At 45.5% G+C, this 20,395-nt stretch overlaps 1 protein-coding gene across 5 annotated transcripts in view; it reads left to right on the forward strand.

The window, feature by feature from the left end:
• Positions 1-4,824, forward strand: part of PHACTR3 (phosphatase and actin regulator 3) — a 168,886-nt gene extending 164,062 nt beyond the window's left edge. For all 5 annotated transcript variants that reach the window (XM_084888983.1, XM_084888981.1, XM_084888982.1 and 2 more), the window contains 3 exons: positions 602-742; positions 2,310-2,386; positions 4,266-4,824. In XM_084888983.1, coding sequence (XP_084745109.1) covers positions 602-742; positions 2,310-2,386; positions 4,266-4,281 — 234 coding nt within the window. In that variant the 3' untranslated portion in view covers positions 4,282-4,824. The remainder of the gene's footprint in view (positions 1-601; positions 743-2,309; positions 2,387-4,265) is intronic.
• The last annotated feature ends 15,571 nt before the right edge of the window (positions 4,825-20,395 follow it).

The raw sequence follows: 20,395 nt of genomic DNA on the forward strand, positions 1-20,395 counted from the left end.
TGCCACCGGGCCTTTCAGAACCCCGATCCTCTAAATTCACACGTGCTGGCCTTTCCCCTCTGCTGCCTCCACTGAGCTCCCTTAATAATGACAATAATAATAATCACAATAATAAAATCTCGTCCTGCGTGGAGAGATTACCCTCCCCTAACTTGAGCTTGACTTACAAATACTAATTGTAGTTAGCACTTTAACTTTTTAAAGAAGCTTATCTAATGAGAGTTGAAAAGAAGCCACTTCTGCCCTAAAATGTATGCGTAAGTTCATCAACCCCCCGAGCCTGTGCCAGACACGCTGGGAGGTGACAGGGTGCGGGAGCCCATCCAAGGACACATGCCTCCAGGGGAGGGCTGGGCCGTTAGACGCGTAATCGCGTAATCTAAACCAGCGCTCACCAATGGGGGTCCGCAGGCCGCTGGTCCAGGAGGTCCGAACGGCTGGCGACCACCGATGTTAAACCCTCCTCCTCGGAGTGGTTTGCGTTAGGTGAGAGCTCTCGGCTGCAGTTTTCTGTTTCCTATGAGCATGTGCTGTTAGTTCCAAGTACTTTAGGACAGCGAGTTTGGCCCAGGTGCCTCACGGTGCTGACCTTTTGTTGTAGCTTAATCAGAGACCCACCGTGGATGAGCTGAGAGACAGGAAAATCCTGATACGATTCAGTGATTACGTGGAAGTGGCCAAAGCCCAGGACTACGACAGACGGGCGGACAAGCCCTGGACAAGGTTGTCGGCGGCAGACAAGGTACTGTCTGAGCTGGGGGGCACCGGGGCGAGGGACCGGCGCCGTGCGGGGAGCGTGTTCTTGCCGTGGCCATCCTCTGTGAAATGACGCGATGCTTTGACCGGATGTTGGCTTCACAGAGGCACCTGGATCAGGGCCATGTTCTCGGTTAGGGGACCTTTGGCCCGGGACATTTGGCAATGTTTGGAGATATTTTTAGTGTCACCAGTGGGGGGCGCTACTGTGTCTAGTGGGAGGAGTCTCTGCTGCGGGCTGTCCTGTGCACTGGGCTCCTGGACCGCCCACAGCAGAGGCTCCTCCAGCCCCCAGTGTCAAGAGTGTGTGAGCAGAGACCCAGGCTGGGGATGAATCAGAGGGAGGCAGGGCTGGGTGACAGGCTTACAGAAAGCCAGCTGCGGGAGGGGGGAGGGGAGGGGCAGGGGTGTGAGAGGCCCAGGAGGCATGGAGGAGAGCTTCCCTAGAGGGAGAGGTGGCTCTGGGTCCATCCTGGTCGGCCCCTCTGAGCCGCAGCCAGAGAGGCAGGAGGAAGGAAGGAGGTCCCGGGGCTGTGAGGTGAGTGAGCCTCCACCATGCCCTGACTCTGCCCGCATGGAACCCCTATCAGCTACCATTCCATTAGTCCTCAGGAGAGCCCTGACAGAGGCAGCGCTACTAGCCCTGAGCAGAGCTCGGGAACAGAGCTCAGGAAGTGCTGGCCATGGTCAGCGCCGGGGCCTGGCTGGAGTGGTCAGCGCTGGGGCCTGGCTGGAGTCAGACCGGCAGTGCCTGCCCTCTGCCTGCCTCTGACTCCTGCAGCCTCGGGAAGAGGTTGGAAAGAGCACCTGCAGCCAGGGAGCCTGTGGGGTTGCGAACGGTCCCTCCCCCGTCTGTGCTGAGCCGGAATGCCAGTGGGTTTGCACAGTTTGGAGAAATGCAGACACTCGTGGACTGATGCGTGGCTGCCCGGGTCCACCAGCTCGCAGGGGCTGGAAGGGGCGGGAAAAGCGTCTGACAGCCACTGGAGGTGGGAGCAGCCCCCCCGGAGTCCTCCCCTCAGAGCCCGTCCTCACCCAGAGGCGGGCGTGCCTGCTGCTCCTGGGTCACCGGCCCGGGAGGGGGAGGGTGGGCCTTGGGTGTTGGAGGAGGGCCAGGCGAGAGGTAGTGTCACCCCCGGGCAATGATCGTGTCCCATTTCAAATGACACCAGACACCAATGCACGCTGACTTAGAGTGACTCCTTCCTAAGTTTCACGGAGCTGTGCTTGGCGCACCACAAACGGGTTCCTGCTGCGTCCGTGCCCTGTGCCCTCGCGGGTGTGGGCTCCCCTCCTCTCACCCCCACCCCCGAGCCAGCCAGTGCAGCCCGAGCTCCCGCCCCCTCCTCAGGCAGTCCAGCCGCACTGGCTCGGTAGGACCAGGAAGATGAGTGAGAGTCTAAGTCCGAGCAAAAAGGTGTTTCTTCCTTTCTGCTTAGGGACACGTTACCAGAAGGCAGCACTGTTAGCCGTGGTGGTTTCTCCACAGCCACGACACACGCTCCTGTGTTAACAAACTGCCCTGTGAACCAATGTGCTGCTTTTCTTTCCAGGCAGCGATTCGTAAAGAACTCAATGAATACAAGAGTAACGAGATGGAGGTGCACGCATCGAGCAAGCATTTGACAAGGTCAGATTTCTATTTGTGTGAAGTCCATACTGTGTAACATGGTATCCATGAAAAAAGAAAGAGAAGTGGCACAAAGAAAGCACTCTGTGTTCAGGTGAACAGGCAGTACCTGCGGGAGGTGGACAGAACAGTCAGAACGCTCGCCCACGCAGAGGGAGGGCGCTGGCTCCCGGGCCTCCCCGGGCCTCCCCGGGCTGCGAAGGGAGAGGTTGTGAGGACAGGCCTGCAAGGCCACTGGCTAACCTACCCGTTAATGTACACTTGGACAATTACTCTCAAGGCAGTGAAAGCAGTTTGCTATGTATTTGCTTACCCTCATGGTGTGCCTGACCCTCCAGCTCACAGAACTCCTAGTTATCCCAGGGAGCACCCTCACCCGCCCGTTCCCTTCTCCGTCTCATTCACACTTATAGTCACATCTTCACCCAAACTCACGCTCCCTACCTGCTCAGAGGGCACCTACTTCCCCTGCAGATATTTGAGTACCTACTGTGTGCCAGCCCCATTGAGGTGGGCGGTGCAGGATGCCCATCCCCACAGAACGTACATCCCAGTGGGAACACACTGGCCGGTTCTTCCAGAACCGGGACTGCCCGGCGAGGTGCATCTCTGCTCTGTCCACGTGGTCCACTGAGATGGCGGGTCTCTCGTTGGCGGAGAGTAGAGATCGGCTTCTCTGCCTGTGGGCTGCATGTTCTCTTCTGTTCCGTGGCTGCCACATGCAGTCCCCCTTCGAAGTTCTCAGAAGGCCTTCATCCCTCAGCAGTAAGCCTCCCCTTCCAGCAGATGGTTTGTCCTCTCTCTCTTGGTCTAAAGATGCTCAAGCCCTGGATGCAAGGAGAAAGGAAAGCCTGCCTTAAACTAGAACAATTGGTCCATCCCTCCCACCCTTCACACACACACACACCCTGTTTGTCACAGAGTGGCCACAGCGCTGTCATGTGGCAGGTTTGCCCTGTAAGGCCAGCGTAGCTGTGAAACTGAGGCCGGTGCCATGCGATCCTGTCCGACCAGCCACTTTATGATGAAAATATTGAGGGGAGAAGAGGAGGCTGCAAGGGCAGGAGAAAATGAGGACTTGGATAGTCTGTTTAAATTTTTTTGACGTTTCCCCCAGGACTGATGTATATTTAGGAAGGAATGGATCATCTTGTTTTCAGAAATCAAAAATGCTTAGGAAAGAAAGTATCCAGTCACCATTCAAAATTATTTTTAACGCTCAATCTGTGTTAAAGGATGTTTTCTGTATGGTAATATAAAACATTTTACTACATTTTCCCATCGTACTTATTAAAAGAAATGACTAAGATGTTTTTTTCTCTCCTAAGTTTTTGACAGCTGTCTTAGATGATGAGATTTTGAGAGTGAGTCCAAAACTTGGACATCAGGAAATAATTCTAAGATTTTTATACTACTGCATTTTAGGATTTACAGTCCACAGTAAAAGTCTGAACAATATTTTTAGTCCTATGAGATTGTTTTAAGTGCATTAAAGCACAAACACATTACCAGTTGTAAAAGCAGGCAAAACTGTAACTCACTGTAATGCCCAGCAACTGGCCTCCTCTGCCCGTTACTTCTGATTCGCAGTCCTGGCCTTTCTGAGTACATCCGGGACTTAGCGAGCCGCTTTCCAATAGGTGTAAGGTAGTCTTCAGACGTTGGGGTATCAATCCTTTGTGGGTACGAGGGAGACTGAGGGTTGTGGGGGCCACTGAGGTGCTTCATGCAATTCAACCAAAACAGGTTTTTCAGGTTGGACTAAAGAGACACTTTAAATAGCAAAAGATTTCTTTGTGGGAAGTTTTGGCCATTTCAACTCATGGCCTGAAATGTATGTATGACCTGAAATGATTGTGCTTTTTAATATAATTTCTAGATTCCACAGGCCGTAGAGATTTTCTTCTGAGAAGAATCTGTGTTTAACTTTTGATACCAACACTGGATACTCATCAGGGGACTCTCCTGAATTCAACTCAAGACTCCCCGCTGTGTCCGGAGGAGCGAGCAGGCCGGGGAGGTCACCCTCGCTGCTCTCCGGACACGGACACGGACACGGACACGGACACGTTTCGCTCTGGTGTCCCAGGAGTGAGCCGTGGGGGCCTCAGCGACCCGGAGTAACTGCAGAAGAAAACCGTCGGAGCCTTGTTTTCAGTTCTGCGGTGGACAGGGGGTGGAGACGCACAGGTGCAGGCTCAGCACTCCGGACCTCGGGCCTGAGGGCGTGTGACGCGGTGTCGTTCTGTGTTATGTTGAAAAGACATTTTTATTCTGATCATGACTGAGTTGAGAACTCTCTAAGTTCATGTTATACAAAACCATTTCCTGTATTATATTTCTCCTTTTTTATATAATGTCTAACGAAATACAGCTGCAACATTTTGATTCCTGTTAATTTTGTTCTTTAATTAAATGACTACTCATTGCGGGAAATTCACCTGGGCTCTACATTTTCTTGGGGTAGGAATAAGAGTTTTGTCTGAACAGTAGTCTAAGAAACAAGGCAAGTTTTATTTCCAAGCCATCAGAATCCAAACACATAACAGAGAATTCCAATTTTTATATTTTGTTTTATAAACTGTTAGGGCCTGTGGTTTGTGCTTTGGAAAATCAAACTGTTGGTTTTTGTTTTTTTCTTTCAGATTAATTGAAATTTATGTATCACTGAGTAACAAACCTAGAAATAAGTACTGATTTGCTGAAAAATTCTACCAAGATGAAAAACTTGCCCTCCTTAAAAAAAAAAAAAAAGCCTGCCTCCTTAAGGCTATTTTTAAATTCACAGGAAAAGTAGCAAAAGCTGTTCTAAGAGGAGCGGAGATTACCCAGCACACGTGAAAAGTAATCCTGGCACAAGGGGGAGCCTGAGGCGGATGCATGGTCCCCGGAGGGGACTTTACATGCTGAACCAGTGTCCTCAGGAAGTGAGTCCTCCGTCTCTCCCTCCCTGCTTCCCTCCCTCCTCCCTCCGGGATGCGAGGCCTTTGGGAGCTGGGGGAGCCACGCCACAGGCAGCCTGCCCTCTTCAGCGCATTTGCCTTCTCTGTAGGGGCATCATCTGTGTCCGACAACATGGCTGTAATTTTTTTTATTTTTCAACCACAGTTCACATCTAAACCATTCCTCACCAGATTCAGATGGACCATAAAGTGGCCAGAAAACCACACACTGTACAGAGACCCCCTCCTCCCCCTAGCACTCCCCTGGCCCTGAACCCCATTGTCTCAACATTATTGACTGCATTCTCCATGCTGCAGTCTGCATCTCTGTGGCTATTCTGCAACTACCAATTGGTACTGCTCAATTCCGTCACCTTTTTGCACAGCCCTCAAACCTCCTCCCCTCTGTTCTCTGTGTCTATGAGTCTGTTTCTATTTTATTATTTTATTTTGTTCTTTAGATTCCACATACAAGTGAAATCATATGGTGTTTGTCTTTCTCTGACTGGCTTAGTTCACTTAACATAATACCCTCCAGGTCAACCCATGCTGTTGCAAAAGATAAGATGTCCTTTTTTATGACCGAGGAGTATTCCGCTGTGTTTAGCTGTTTTGTCCACTCGTCTGCTGATGCACTTGGGCTGCTTGTAAATAACGCTGTAATGAACGTCGGGGTGCATTTGGCTGCATATATTCCTTCAAATTAGTGGTTTGTGTTTCTTCGGATACAGGCCCAGAAATAGAATCCCTGGGTCATAAGGCAGATCCATTTTTAACTTTTTGAGGAATCTCCAGTGGCGGCACCAGGCTGCATTCCCAAAGGGTTCACTTTTCTCCACACCCTCGCCAACACTCCCTGCTCCTGCCCTCCCCAAGCCTTCAGTCACTGCCTGTATCCATGGGTTATCCATATATGTATATAAGTTCCTTGGTTAATCTCTTCTCGCCTCCCTCCCTCTGAGATTCTGCCTTCTCTTCGGTAATAGACACCATATCTGAGTGGTCAGAATTCTTCGTGACTAGTAGTTATTAACAAGGTTTCTGTGCATCCACTTTACAACTCATTTGTTCATTTTCACAAAATCCTATCCAATAAAAGAGTAATATGCAAATTAACCATCACTCCACTATACCCACAAGCCACACCCACCAGCCAATCAGAAGCAAATATGCAAATAAATCCAACCAAGATGGCTACAGCCACAGAGAGCAGGAGGGAGGTTTGGGTTTCCCCGGCAATGGAGAAAGCCAAACTTTCTGCCTGCCCTTGCCAGCCTAAGCATCCACTCAAGGCTACAAAGTTTCAATTATAGAAGATACATAAATCTAAAGAGAAATGGCAGCAGCCACGGAGCTGTAAAGGTAGGGGGAAGCCAAGCTTTCCACACACAGACTCTGCTTTAGGCTACAAAGTTTCAGTTGTAGAATATAAATAAATTCTAGATACCAGGGCCTCTGCTTGGGTTGCCAGGGGGCATGACAGGCCCCTCACCCAGGCCACCCCACACCCCAAGGGAACCACCACCCTGATCCGGGACATCCTTCAGGGCAAACCAGCCAGCCCCCACCCCACCCATATACCAGGCCTCTATCCTATCTAGTAAAAGAGTAATATGCAGGTTGACCATCACTCCAACACACAAGATGGCTACCCCCATGTGGACACAAGATGGCCAGCAGAGGAAGGCAGTTGGGAGGGAACAGGCCTGCAGGGGAGGGCAGTTAGGGGTGGCCAAGCCGGCAGAGGAGGGAAGTGGGGGTGACCAAGCCTGCAGGGAAAGGCAGTAGGGAGGAACCCAGGCCTGCAAGGGAGAGCAGTTGGGGGGAACCAGGCCTTCAGGGGAGGGCAATTAGGGGTGACCAGGCCTGCAAGGGAGGGCAGTTAGGGGCAAATAGGCTGGCAGGGGAGAAGTTAGGCATCAATCAGGCTGGCAGAGGAGTGGTTATGGGGTGATCAGGCTAGCAGGCAGAAGCAGTTAGGGGCAATCAGGAAGGCAGACAGACAAGCAGTTGGGAGCCAGCAGTCCTGGATTGTGAGAGGGATGTCCAACTGCCCGTTTAGGCTCGATCCTAAATGGGCAGTCCGACATCCCTCGAGGGGTCCCAGATTGGAGAGGGTGCAGGCTGGGCTGAAGGACACCCCCCCCCCCCGCATGAATTTCATTCACTGGGCCTCTAGTAAAATATAATTAGCTATTAAAGTAACCATGAATATTAAAACATTAAAGAAGCTCTTAGGGATTTTTTTTTAAGTTTTAAGAAAATATAATGGGTAATTTTGTGAAAGACAAATCACTTCTAGAAGCATCCATTAAGTTTTAAGCCAATCTGATAGGGGAAAAGGTAGATCATGACTTTTTATAAAAAGTTTTAAAGGTACTTTGCAATTATGTAATTTTTGGACAATAGAAGTGGATAAGGAAAAACACCAAACATCAAGAGGCCCACCTTGTGGACATATATGGTAATTACAAGTCTAAATTTATTCTGTTCTATATTGGAGGTGAAACCGTTTTTAGTTACATGCCCAGTTCTTTAGTACCAAATGCAAGCCCAGAAATGCAAAATTCTAATTGTACTGTTAACACTGTTAGTCCCATATGCTTCCAACACCCACTTTCCCAGTTCTTTTTCAGAGATTTTTTGTTTCTCTAATGAAACATTTCAGAAGGTGCTCATAAGCAATCTTGAAAGTCAAACTGAACATATGAAAATACTTTGAAGAGTAAATGAGTATAAACTACATATTTAGTTTTCTGTAAGTTTATTCACTATGATAGTAGATACTATCACAAATTCATATTTAGACAAGGTCTTGCTAGAATGAGAAATGGGAAAGCTGCCAGTGATCATGTCCATAGCGCTATGAAAACAATGGTGTTTTGTGTTTAGAGTAACAGAGAGTAATTTGTCTTAATACCAATTATAAATCTCCTTAATATGAGTGGGAAATTCTTTAAAATCATATTTTCTTGATAATGAGAAATGGTAGAGAATTCTGGATGTGGCATACATGCTAATAATTTTTAGAGTTGATAACATAATTTAGGCACTATTATTTTTTAAATGCAGTTTATTATCCCTTAAAGAAGATGCATATACTGAAAATGTGTCTACAATTCTCTAACCATGGAGCCACACTGGCCATGGCAATTTTGCTCCAATTTTTACGTTCCAAGTTACATTTGTTTATTAGTATTATTTCCTGCATGTTATTTTGCTCAGCATTCTACTTTAGTTGCTTATACAGAGCTTTGATGATTCCTTATATCCTCAAACTTTTGATTGGAGGGGTTAAGGAGCTCAGAGGTGTGAATCATGTGCAGAAACTGTGCCGGGGTCACCTGGTGCAGGTGGGGGGAACAGGATGGCTGAGGAGTGACCATCAGCACCTGGGCAGCTTCCCACCAGGCCTAGGCTCTGAGTTGGCAGGACTTGTCATTGTGGTCAGCAGCTTAACCCCAATGCAACCATGGATAAAAAACAGTCTACGCCCAGTCAAGGGATCTGCTGGGATCCCAGGCACTGGGGTTTGGGTCATTTAGTCTCTGGGATGATGCCTGTGGAGTTCAGTACTTAGGTCTCTGCCTGGCTGTATGATACTCCAACACTTCCTCTTTCCCGTGTATTTTCCCAAAGCTGGGACTATTACCACCTTCAGGCTCAATGTGGCTGATGGAGTGCAGTAACCTACATGTGATCCAGGTAAGAAATATGTCATTGGCTACAATGATCACTTGTTTTAACATGTTTGACAGGAAAATCGAGAAGTTTTAGCTACATTAGTTAACAGTCTTCAGCCTCTGCTAATGCAAAATCGATTAAGTCACTATTTTTGTTAAATAGTAAAATAAGTTAAGGAATAAATCTATATATATAAAAGGTTAATATGATAAGTGTCCCTCAACTGTCCGACTGGTCGCTATGATGTGCACTGACCACCAGGAGGCAGACACTAACTCAGGAGTTGCCATGATGCTCACTGAGCATTTACAAAGAAGTGGCACCACCTGGCATCAAAAAAGCAACACTCAGCTTCCCCCAAGTGGGACACAGGCCCCGCAACCACCCTGAGTGACAGCCCACCAAATCGCAGCCAATGCTGCCGAGACCCCATGGCACAAACTGTGGTCCATAGCCCAGCCCAGCCCGGAAACAGTGTCTGTGGGCACTGGTTAATGACATAATATAACAACACCCAGCTTCCTCTCCCTAGCAACTAGCCTCCTTGCAGTTTCTTCAGCCCAGGAACATGACTTGCTTTATAGCCAGGTGCAAACATTTCACACTGTAAATAAATGTCTTTGAAATGTTTTCCCATGCCTCATCTCGTTTTATCCTCACAGAAGTCCTGGAGTGGGTAGGTAGGAGACTCAGTGGAATCCTATTTTCTTTTCATTAGCCAGAAAATGGAAATTTAGAAAGCTTAGAAACTTGACCCAACTGAAAAGAAATAAGAAATGGTGGACCTTGAATATGAATATGACCTCAGATTGTCTCACTGCATAGAATATAGTCAACACTGCTGCAGCTAAATGCATTAGCTTTTGTTCTCCCTGCGTGATCTACAATAATAATATGCTTTGTGTTGATATTTACTGCTGTGTTGCTGGCAATTACCTGAAAGAGAAGTTGGGGTGCTTCACTGGGATGGAAAAATCAGATTTAGCTAAATCAGAAAGCAGGTCTAATTAAGCAAGTTTGTTCGATATCTATAAGAGGATAAGTTGACTGATGCATGCGTGATACATATAAAACTCTCGATGGCACCAATTGCATGCTTATGTTTCCATCTGTCATTGTCGATCACGAATTTGGTTGACACTTCTATTATAGAGGAGAAAATAGTGATATTAAAATATTTCTTCTAATTAATTTCCTTTCGATGTGCATGAATCATGCCCCAGGACACTAGTTTTATAATAAAGAACAGAGATCTGATCTTTAAACTTTTTCTTGAAAACTCAGGGTCTTGCAAACTATAACTCACAGACCAAATCTGCCCCACTTTTTAAAATGTCCTGCAAGGTAAGAATGGTTCTTACATTTTTAAATGGTTACATTTGCCATGTTCATACAAGTATCTGCATTATACCCACCAGTTCACCTTTTGGCCCAAAAGACTTAAACATTTACTATACAGCCCTTAAGACAGTTTGCCAACTCCTTCTCTAAAATTTTTTCCAAAAAGTTTAAGTAATAGAAAATGATAAAAATGAATTACACAGAACAAACTCAAACAGCTAAATTTTGTTCATAAATAAGCCTAAAACAAGTTAACATCAAATCTGTTCCAAATTCTGACATCATTATAAACTTGTTGCTGAGTCACTCGGTAATTCACATTTACCTTTTTAAGGAACTGGCTGTTTTCCGCAGCAGCTGCATTCTTTTACACTCCCTTAGAAGTGCACCAGAGTTTCAGCTCCTACACATCTGTTGGAGCTCTAATCAGAGTACACTGATGTTCAAGGCCAATTTGAGTGTGGGGGCCCTGTCCAGAGTACACAGGATGTCCAAGGCCAATTTGCCATACGGATGCAAAACCAAGGACACAGTAATCTTACTGTATGCACTGCATAGGCATGTCTTTCTATAACCAAAATATTGATGTCATTATTTGGCAAGAAGCCTTTTTGTCTAAGTTGGTATAAAGACCTGTTGTTGACCAACCGGGGCATGAGTGCTTGGTCAGGCTGCTTGTTAGCAATGGCTCCTGAGTTTGCTACTGTATTAGCAAGGGTTGCTTTGTGCAGCTGATTTTTAAAGCTACTTTGAAGAACTGTCTGATGACTCCCTGTTAGCAATGGCTACCGGGTCTGCCATAAAACTCATGTATGCCTATTCTCATGTCTTCTCTGCCTAATAACTGGCGTCCATGGGAATAGAGCTCCCAGCAGAGAAGGGCCTGTGTTCCCACAGCTTGTGTGGTCTCCGCAGGATCAAGGAAGGACTTGCCCCCCAATCGCTGCAGCGAGCAGGGTTCAGGGGTAAGTACTCCAACATCTTAGCCAACACTTTTCTTTTTCGATTCTAGCCATCCTAGTGGGTGTGAAGTGGTATCTCCTTATGGTGTGGTTGCATTTTCCCAATGACTAATACTGCCCAGCGTATTTTCATGTGCTTGTTGGCCATTTGTGCAGCTTCTGTGGAGAAGTATTTATGCAAGTCCTTTGCCCGTTTTTTTTAATTGGGTGTTTGTCATTTTGTTGTTAAGTTTGAAACATTCTTTATATATACTGGATAATATACCCTAATCAGGTATATGATTTGCAAATATTTTCTTCTATTCTGTAGATTGTTTTTTTCACCTTTATGAATGTGTTCTTTGATACATAAATATTTTTAAAAAGTTTTGTGAAGTATAATTCACCTTTTGTTTCCGCTGCTGGTTCTTTTGGTGTTACATTTATGAATCTATTGCCAAGGCCACGAAAATTTACTTCTATGTTTTTTCCTAATAGTTTTATAATTTAGCTCTTACTTTAAAGTGTTTGATCCTTTGGGAGTTAATTTTTGTTTATGTTGTAAGGAAGGGTCCAACCCTATTATTTTGCATGTGGTTATCCAGCTGCCCCCAAACCATTTGTTGAAGAGAGTATTCTTTCACTATCCAATGTCCTTGGCACCTTTGATGAAACACAGTTGACCATAGGTGAATAGGTTTATTTCTGGACTCTCAGTTCTATTCCATTGGCTAATATATCTATGCTTCTTTAGGGATCACACTGTTTTGATTAATTTAGCTTTGTAGTATTACACTGGGAAGTGCAAGTCCTTTAACTTCATTATTCTTTCAAGATTGTTTTCTGTGCCGGTTCCCTTCCATTTCCATGTGATTTCTAGGAATGGCTTTTTCATTTCAAAAAAAGGCCATTGGGGGGTTTGATTGTGATTGTAATAAATCTGTAGCTTGCTTTATGTAATACTGCCCTCCCCTGCTGGCCTGGTCACCCCTAACAGCCCTCCCCTGCTGGTCTGATCACCCACAACTGCTTTCCCCTGCTGGCCATCTTGTGACAGTCATCTTGTGACCATATAGGGGTGGTCATCTTGTGCAAAGGGTGGTGGTCAATTTGCATATTACCTCTTTATTATATAGGATACCAGAGGCCAGAGGCCAGGGCATGAAATTGGTACACTCAGGGGGGGCCTCTCTGCCCAGCCTGTGCCCTCTCACACTCTAGGAGGCCCGCGATCGATCACCTCAAAGAGGTAGGCCCTGCCCAACCAACCAGGGCTCTGAGATGGACCGCCCCCACAGAGAGAGGCCCCAGCTGCAGCCTGCTGGCCGGTGGCCTGGGCCTCTCTCTTTGAGGCAATCATGGGGCAATGGCTGGGCCCCTGACTAATTGCATTGCACCTGCCTTGGCTGGCCTGATGCCAGTGGGTGTCATAGTGTGGTCATCTGGATAGTTGTTCTGCTGTTCAGTTGTCCAGTCAATTTTCATATTATGCTTTTATTATTATAGATAACTAGTGTCCTAGTGCATGAAATTCATGCATATGAAAAGGTAATTAATTAGAAGAAATATTTTAATATTGCTATGTGCCCTTTCCCTATAATAGAAGTGTTAGAGATGAAAGAAAATTAGTAAAATTTTCAAAATGTATATAAAAATCTCCCTCCTGTCAGAGTCTGGGGCACGCCATGGGACCTAGAGTCAAGTCCCTGCCCACAACCCGCACATGCTTGGAAAACTCCAGAGACCAAGACCTGGCTGGCTCCACCCCCATCAATCCCTCCAGGTAGGAGCTGCAGCCTCTGGTCCCCCAGCCCAGTCCCGGGTTGGGGTGGGAGAGGAGAAGTCTCAGGACCCCTGTCAAACCCTGCTGGATGGGGGCCATAGACTGAGGACCCGCGTCGGGCCCTCCTAGGTGAGGGACATAGCCTGAGGTTCCTGTCAAGCCTCACTGAACGGGGTGAGGGGGGCATGGCCTGAGGTCCTCCAGCCCAGTGCTGGGGTTGGGGGCACAGTCTGAGGTTGCCTGTCAAGACATGCTGGGCAGGCTGCAGCCTGAGGTCTCCCAGCCTGGAACTGGGGCAGGGGTCGCGGCCTGAGGTCTGCCATCAAGCCCAGCCCTCCTCCATCATCACGTCAGCACTGGGCAGGGATGCACGCAGGCAGCATGACTTTAGGGCTGGGCAGGCCTGAGTGCCCCTGCACTAAGGAAGGAAGTCCCCGCCCACCAGCTCCTGTGTGCCGGTAGCCTGTTGACCGGTCATGACTACTGTTAGAACCAATTAGCATATTACCTCTTTATATATATAGATTAATCCAGCACATTCTTGTTCACAGTGGCCACCAGCACAGGACACACTCAAACCCTGGGCGATCTGAGTTCTAGCTTAAACTCCTTGGCACCCCTCTTGGAACCCCAATGGGATCTGTGTGTATGGGATCAAAGGGGCCCCGGACTCTCTCTCCTCTTCCTAGTCTGTCTGCCCATTGAAGAAGGTTTACGATGTGCCAAAGGGGAAGGGAGAGCCAATTGTATCAGAGCGCACGGTCCACTCCATTCGCTGGGCAAGGTCCAAGTCAGGGTCCCCATGCACACCAGACACCAGCACGGGGTATGACAGGGCAGCACGATGAGCTTCTGGGGATACTCAGCCATTTACGCATCCAGATACATTTCTCATAAACTCCGAGCACTGTGCCCCCACCTTGGGAAGCAGGAGGCATAGTTTATGTCAGAGGATGGGGCCATGTCATTTGGGGGTGGGGGTCCTAGCTCTTTACCTCTGTTGGATGGAACAACAGGGCGAGAGTCTTACAGGAAGCATTTCCCCAGGCAGTTCCCTCCTGGTACAAGGCAAGCACACATCCCATCCCGGGACTGTCTGCAGTTCATCTGAATGGGAATGGGACCATTTGGGCCTCTAGCCTTCCTGCTGCACAAGCGTGGAGTCCCTTTTATTCAGGGCGCGTACAGAAATTTAATCCATTCCACCCAGGCATATGCTAATTGGTTCATTCCCTTATATCCTACTTCTCTTTGCATGGTGGTGGCAGCGGCCTAGGGATCTTGTCCTGTGACATCTACTCCTAAATCTAGTCCTAGCCACTCTTTTGACCTAAAGGCTGAAATATCCAAGTCATTCAAGTTATCTATAACTGATAACTTCACTGGGTGAGCATGATCCGGGTCGTACACCTTTCCCCAGCCCACATTGTAAGCCCCTGCAATTTGCCAGATGCCTAAAGCAAAGAGCCCAGTACATGATGGTCATTAAGGCAGCTCACAGTTCTTAGCATCACCGTCAAGGAGACATATCCTGGTGTGGCTGTTCAAGTTGAGTGTGTTTGCCCTTAACCCGTGTGTGATGGGTCCAACCTCGCTCTGCAGTCCGAACAGCAGCCTCTGTGGTAAGACAGGTAAGGGCCTGCCCAGGAGGGTTCCATCTTGCCTTCCTTCCATGTCTTGATTAGAACAAACATAGTCTTCCGTTCGATGGCAATGAACTGGAAACTCCAGATGGCCTTGGGTCAGGAGGCCTTCTGACCTGAGAGAGACTAAAGTAGAAGAGAGACCAGTACACAGTTCTTAAGAAATTGGTCCCTAGTTTCCAGTGTAGGAAGATCTTGAGGCATTCCAGGGCCTATTGGAACCACCTACAGCCAACTCCAGGTAAAAAAAACCCAAAAAACTTTTCTTAAAATTCAAACTCTAGGAAGGTTGTCAAACCCAGTCTACCAAAAGATTACATAGCATTCAGAGTGACAAGAGGGTATTAAACACAAGCATAAGCTAGTAAAACTCAGTTCCCACAATTAAGATCACTTTTTGAAAAAAAAATGCCTGATTAATATAACATAATAATTTATAGAACTTTTGCTTCAGAAAAAGAACTGCATTTGTTCTTGGGTGCGGTCAGCAAATGATACTATTATAATTGGATTTCTGCTATCAGTCTCCCTGAATACATTGATATAAGCTATTTACTCTCTGTTTGGGAGACAATATGCAAATCATTTACTCTTTTTTTTTGGGGGGGGGGATTCTTCATGTATGTTCTAGTTTTTTGTTTTGCTTACTTCCAAAAGTGAACCAATCAAATCATCTTTAGAAGTAAAACAAAATAATCAGTTCTGGATTCAGTATAACACTGCCAGCGAAAAGGATTTTCAGAGACCACATGCCCCCTCTGGGACCCCCTCTCAAGTGACTTGCAGCTACAACTGAAGGCAAATGGTCTCTTTCTTCAGAAAACAAAAATTATGCTAGTTCATCACCATTATCTGCATTTATAGAACATGTGTGTACCAGGTTATAGACCCATCTTCAAACATTGTGTATATCTCACAATAACCTTACAATATAGGAATTAGAATCTCTACTTTGAGATGAATACATTGAAATTTAATAGTTGGTTAACTTACTCAATATCACAACTATTCAAGAGATAGAGATATCTTTCAAAACTATGTTGGATAACTCCCACACCTTACTTAGCATCAGTAAGTTGTTATTCGGTGCTACATAAACTTCCTTTGTTATTCAAGTTTCTGGGATGCTGTTTCCCATTATATGCCTACATCCTGTCTTCCGCCCCTCTCTTCCTAAATTAGGGGTGTCGAACTCAATCAGAGAAGGGGCCAAAATCTAAAATCCAGCCTAAATCGCGGGCCGAATGGTTTACTGAACAGTCATAAACTGACAATGTTAACCAGAAATGTGAATTTAAAATGAGTGGAACAATCTTTTCCTTAACAGTGCTGTTAACCAACTCACATGCTATCAAGCAAAACAGTAATATTGGTATCAAGCAAAACAGTAATATTGGAATGTACCTAAAATGCTCATTGTTTTGTTTTCTGGCTAGATGTCTGACACCGTTTTCCCCGGATCAATGAGTCAATGTTCGGTTTTATTTCTTGGGCTGTAGCAACCCGCAAAACAGCATGGAGGTTGTCATCGGTAATGCGTGATCTGTGCTTGTTTTTGTTCAGATTCATTATTGAAAACATCTGTTCACAAAGATAGGTGCTCCCGAACATGGATAGAATACGGGCAGCATGAAGTCGGAGCTCTGGCATTGAGTCAGGGGGCAGTAGAGGGTAGAAGTCCTCAATTTCAACATCCTGAAACCTTGATTTCAGGCCACTGTCAGACTGAAGCTCGATTATCTCCATCTGAAGGTGATGGGGCACATTGTTGACATCAACTGTAAAAGGATTGGCAAAGATGTCAAAGCCTGAGTGCTGTGTTCTAAAGTCAGAGAAGCGCCGCTCAAATTCACTTAGTAAACGGCTAACTTTGGTAGCCAGCCGACTACAAGGAAAAGTACCAGAAATAGTGGTTGAGATACTCAAACAAACGGGAAAGTGGGCAAGATTGTCCTGTTCCAGTTGGGACTTCCATAGTTGAAGTTTACGCTGGAATGCTGTGATCATGTCAGACATCTTCGTGATGACTTGTTTGCGTCCCTGCAGCTTCAGATTCAGTTGGGCGAGATGCTCGCATATGTCACACATCATAGCAAAATCACATAGCCAGGCGGGATCCGACAGTTCAGGCAAGGGCTTTCCTTTACTTTCCATGAAAAGAGCAATTTGTTCTCTGAGCTCAAAAAATCTTTTGAGGACAGCGCTCTTGCTCAGCCATCTTACTTCTGTGTGGTATGGCACGTCTCCATGCTCTGCACCCACCTCCTGTAAAAACTGCTGGAACTGGCGATGATTTAGGCCACGTGCCCGAATAAAGTTAATAGTTTTAATGACTGTGGTCATTATGTCATTCATGTCCAGAACTTTTCCACACATAGCCTCTTGGTGGATAATGCAATGATAAGTAATCAAGGGTGTGTGGCAGTGACTTTTTTGCGTTCTTTCCTTCATTAGTCCAACCAAGCCTTTCTTTTCTCCGCACATTGAAGGTGCGCCATCGGTAGTTAGCCCCACCAACTTTTCCCAGGGTAATTTAAAATTATTTATAGATTTCTCCACAGCCTCAAATATATCTCTACCAGTCGTCATCCCATGCATGGCAGCTACATCCAAAAGTTCCTCAGTGACAGAGAGGTCGGTCTTCGTAGCACGTATAAAGATGGACAGCTGCGCTGTATCAGTGTTGTCTGTGCTTTCATCGATAGCAAGTGAAAAAGCGAGATAACTGCATGCCTGTTCGGCCAGCTGTGATGATAGATTTCCTGAGAGTTCTTGAACTCTATCTGCAATGGTGTTTCTTGACAAACTGACATTTTGAAAACTCTGTATCTGGTCTGGGCATACTTGCTCTCACACTTTTAGCATGCATTGCTTCAAAAAGGCACCCTCTGAAAAACACCTTGAAGTAAGGGCAATTTCTTCAGCCACTATAAAGCTTGCTTTCACTGCAGCATCATTTTTCGCTGTAGCCTTTGTAAACATTTGCTGCTGTGATTGTAGTTTGCCTTTTAGTTCTTTAACAATTTTATGCTTTTCTTCCAAAGTATATTTCCCATACTTAACATTATGTTTGGTGTCAAAATGACGACGTATATTGTACTCTTTCATCACCAACACTGTCTCATAACACAATATACACACTGGTTTGCCCTCTCTAAGCACAAACATGTATTCATTTTCCCATTTGTCATTAAATTGTCTGCCTTCACCGTCAACTTTTCTTTTCCTGGACATTTTGGGATCAATATTGGCAGTAAAAGATGTAGTTTATTGGAAATCTGCGTTAGAAGGAAAAAGTTGAAAACTGCACAGGGATAGCTTGATTTGGCAGATGGAGTGGAGAAAAAAAAAAGTCAGTCAATAAATGCCTGGCTGGGTACAGATAGCAGATTCTGTTGCGATTTTTATGCCTGCACTTTATGCCAGGAACTTGCAGCTTCTGCTGTGTATTTTTTATGCCCGCACACTCACTCTCTCCTCTGCTCTGCCACCCGCACAACCACATCGGATGCCGGACTATAGGTCATGCCTCCTGAATCTCGCGTGACTTGTTATCTATGCGCATGCGTAATAGATAGCAAGTACAGATCACAAGCCTCCTATGTCACCGCGCGTCATTGTGATGGAACGCAGCGGAGTGCAGTGATGACAGCGCGGTGCGGGCCACATTGCAAGGCCTGGCGGGCCGGATTTGGCCCGCGGGCCTTGTGTTTGACATGTGTGTCCTAAGTCCCCACTAGGACACCACCCACTGCCAATAGATTTAAATTCTGCCTGTACCTTCTTTTTTTAATTTTATTTTATTGTTTAAAGTATTACAAATAGTAGTATATATGTCTCCATTTTTCCCCCATTGACCTTCCCCTGGCTGCCCCTACCCCTGGCACATGCCCTCACTACCCCCCTCCCCTCCACCTTTCAATGTTTTGTGTTTGTTTGTTATGCTTATATGCATGCATACAAGTCCTTCTGGTGATCTCTTACCCCGCAATCCTCCCCAGTCTTCCTACTGTAGTCTGACAGTCTGTTGGAATCTTCTCTGCCTCTATATCTATCTTTTTTTTTCATCTAGTTATAATGTTTTTTATTATTCATAAATGAGTGCAATCATGTGGTATTTTTATTTCACTGACTGGCTTATTTCACTTAGCATAATGCTCTCCACTTCCATCCATATTGCTGCAAATGGTAAGAATTCCTTCTTTTTTTATAGCAATGTACTATTCCATTCTGTAAATGTACCAGTTTTCTGATCCAGTTATCTGATGGGCATTTAGGCTGTTTCCAAATCTTAACTATTGTAAATTGTGCTACTATGAACATAGAGGTGCATATATCCTTTCTGATGGGTGTTTCTATTTTCTTAGGATATATTCTTAGAAGTGGATTACTGGGTCAAATGGCAGTTGCATTTTTAAATTTTTGAGGAAATGCCATACTGTTTTCCACAATGACTGCATTCCCATCAGCAATGAAGGAGGGTTCTTTTTTCTCCACATCCACTCCAGCACTTGTCATTTGTTGATTTGTTGATGATAGCCATTCCAACAAGTGTGAAGTGGTACCACATTGTTATTTTGATTTGCATCATTCAGACGATTAGTAACTCAGCATATTTTCATATGTCTCTTGGCTTTCTGAATGTCTTCTGTTGAAAAGTGTCTATTTTAGACCCTAACTGGTTTGGCTCAGTAGATAGAGTATCGGCCTGTGAACTGGAAGGTCCTGAGTTCGATTCCAGTCAGGGTCATGTACCTTGGTTGCAGACACATCCCCAGTAGGAGGTGTGCAGGAGGCGGCTGATTAATGTTTCTTTTTCACCAATGTTTGTTCCTCTCTGTCCCTCTCTATTCCTCTCTGTAAAAATCAATTTTAAAAATATATTAAAAAAGAAATGTGTCTATTTAGGTCATTTGCCCATTTTTTTTATTGGATTGTTTATCTTACTCTTATTAAGTTGTATGAGTTCCCTGTAAATGTTGGAGATTAAACCCTTATTAGAAATAACATTGGCAAAATATGTTCTCCCATGCAGTGGGCTTCCTTGTTTTCTTATTGATGGTTTCCTTTGTGTGCAGAAGCTTTTTATTTTGATGTAGCCCCATTTGTTTATTTTCTTTTTAGTTCCCATTGCCCTAGGAGCTGTATTGTTAAATATATTGCTACGACAAATGTCTGCTATTTTTCTGCCTATGGCTTCTTCTAAGATTTTTATGGTTTCCTATCTTATGTTTAAGACCTTTATCCATTTTGAGTTTGTTTTGGTGTGTGGTGTAAGTTGTTGATCTAGTTTCATTTTTTTTTTGTTTTTTGCAAGTATTTGTCCAGTTTTCCCAACAACATTTATTGAAGAGACTGTCTTGACTTCATTGTATGGTCTTGCCTCCTTTGTCAAATATTAATTGAGCATAATGGCTTGTGTCAATTTCTGGGTTCTCTATTCTGTTCCAATGATTTAAGTGTTTGTTCTTATGCTAGTACCAGGCAGTTTTGAGAACAGTAGCTTTATAGTATAGCTTGATATCTGGTATTATAATCCCTCCCACATTGTTCTTTCTCGTGGTTGTTGCAGCTATGCAAAGCCTTTTTTTATTCCAGATGAATTTTTGGAGAATTTATTCTAGGTCTCTGAAGTATGCGGTTGGTATTTTAATGGGGATTGCATTGAATTTATA

Source organism: Pipistrellus hanaki (assembly GCF_964339955.1).
Source record: "Pipistrellus hanaki genome assembly, chromosome: 6".
Classification (NCBI taxonomy): domain Eukaryota; kingdom Metazoa; phylum Chordata; class Mammalia; order Chiroptera; family Vespertilionidae; genus Pipistrellus; species Pipistrellus hanaki.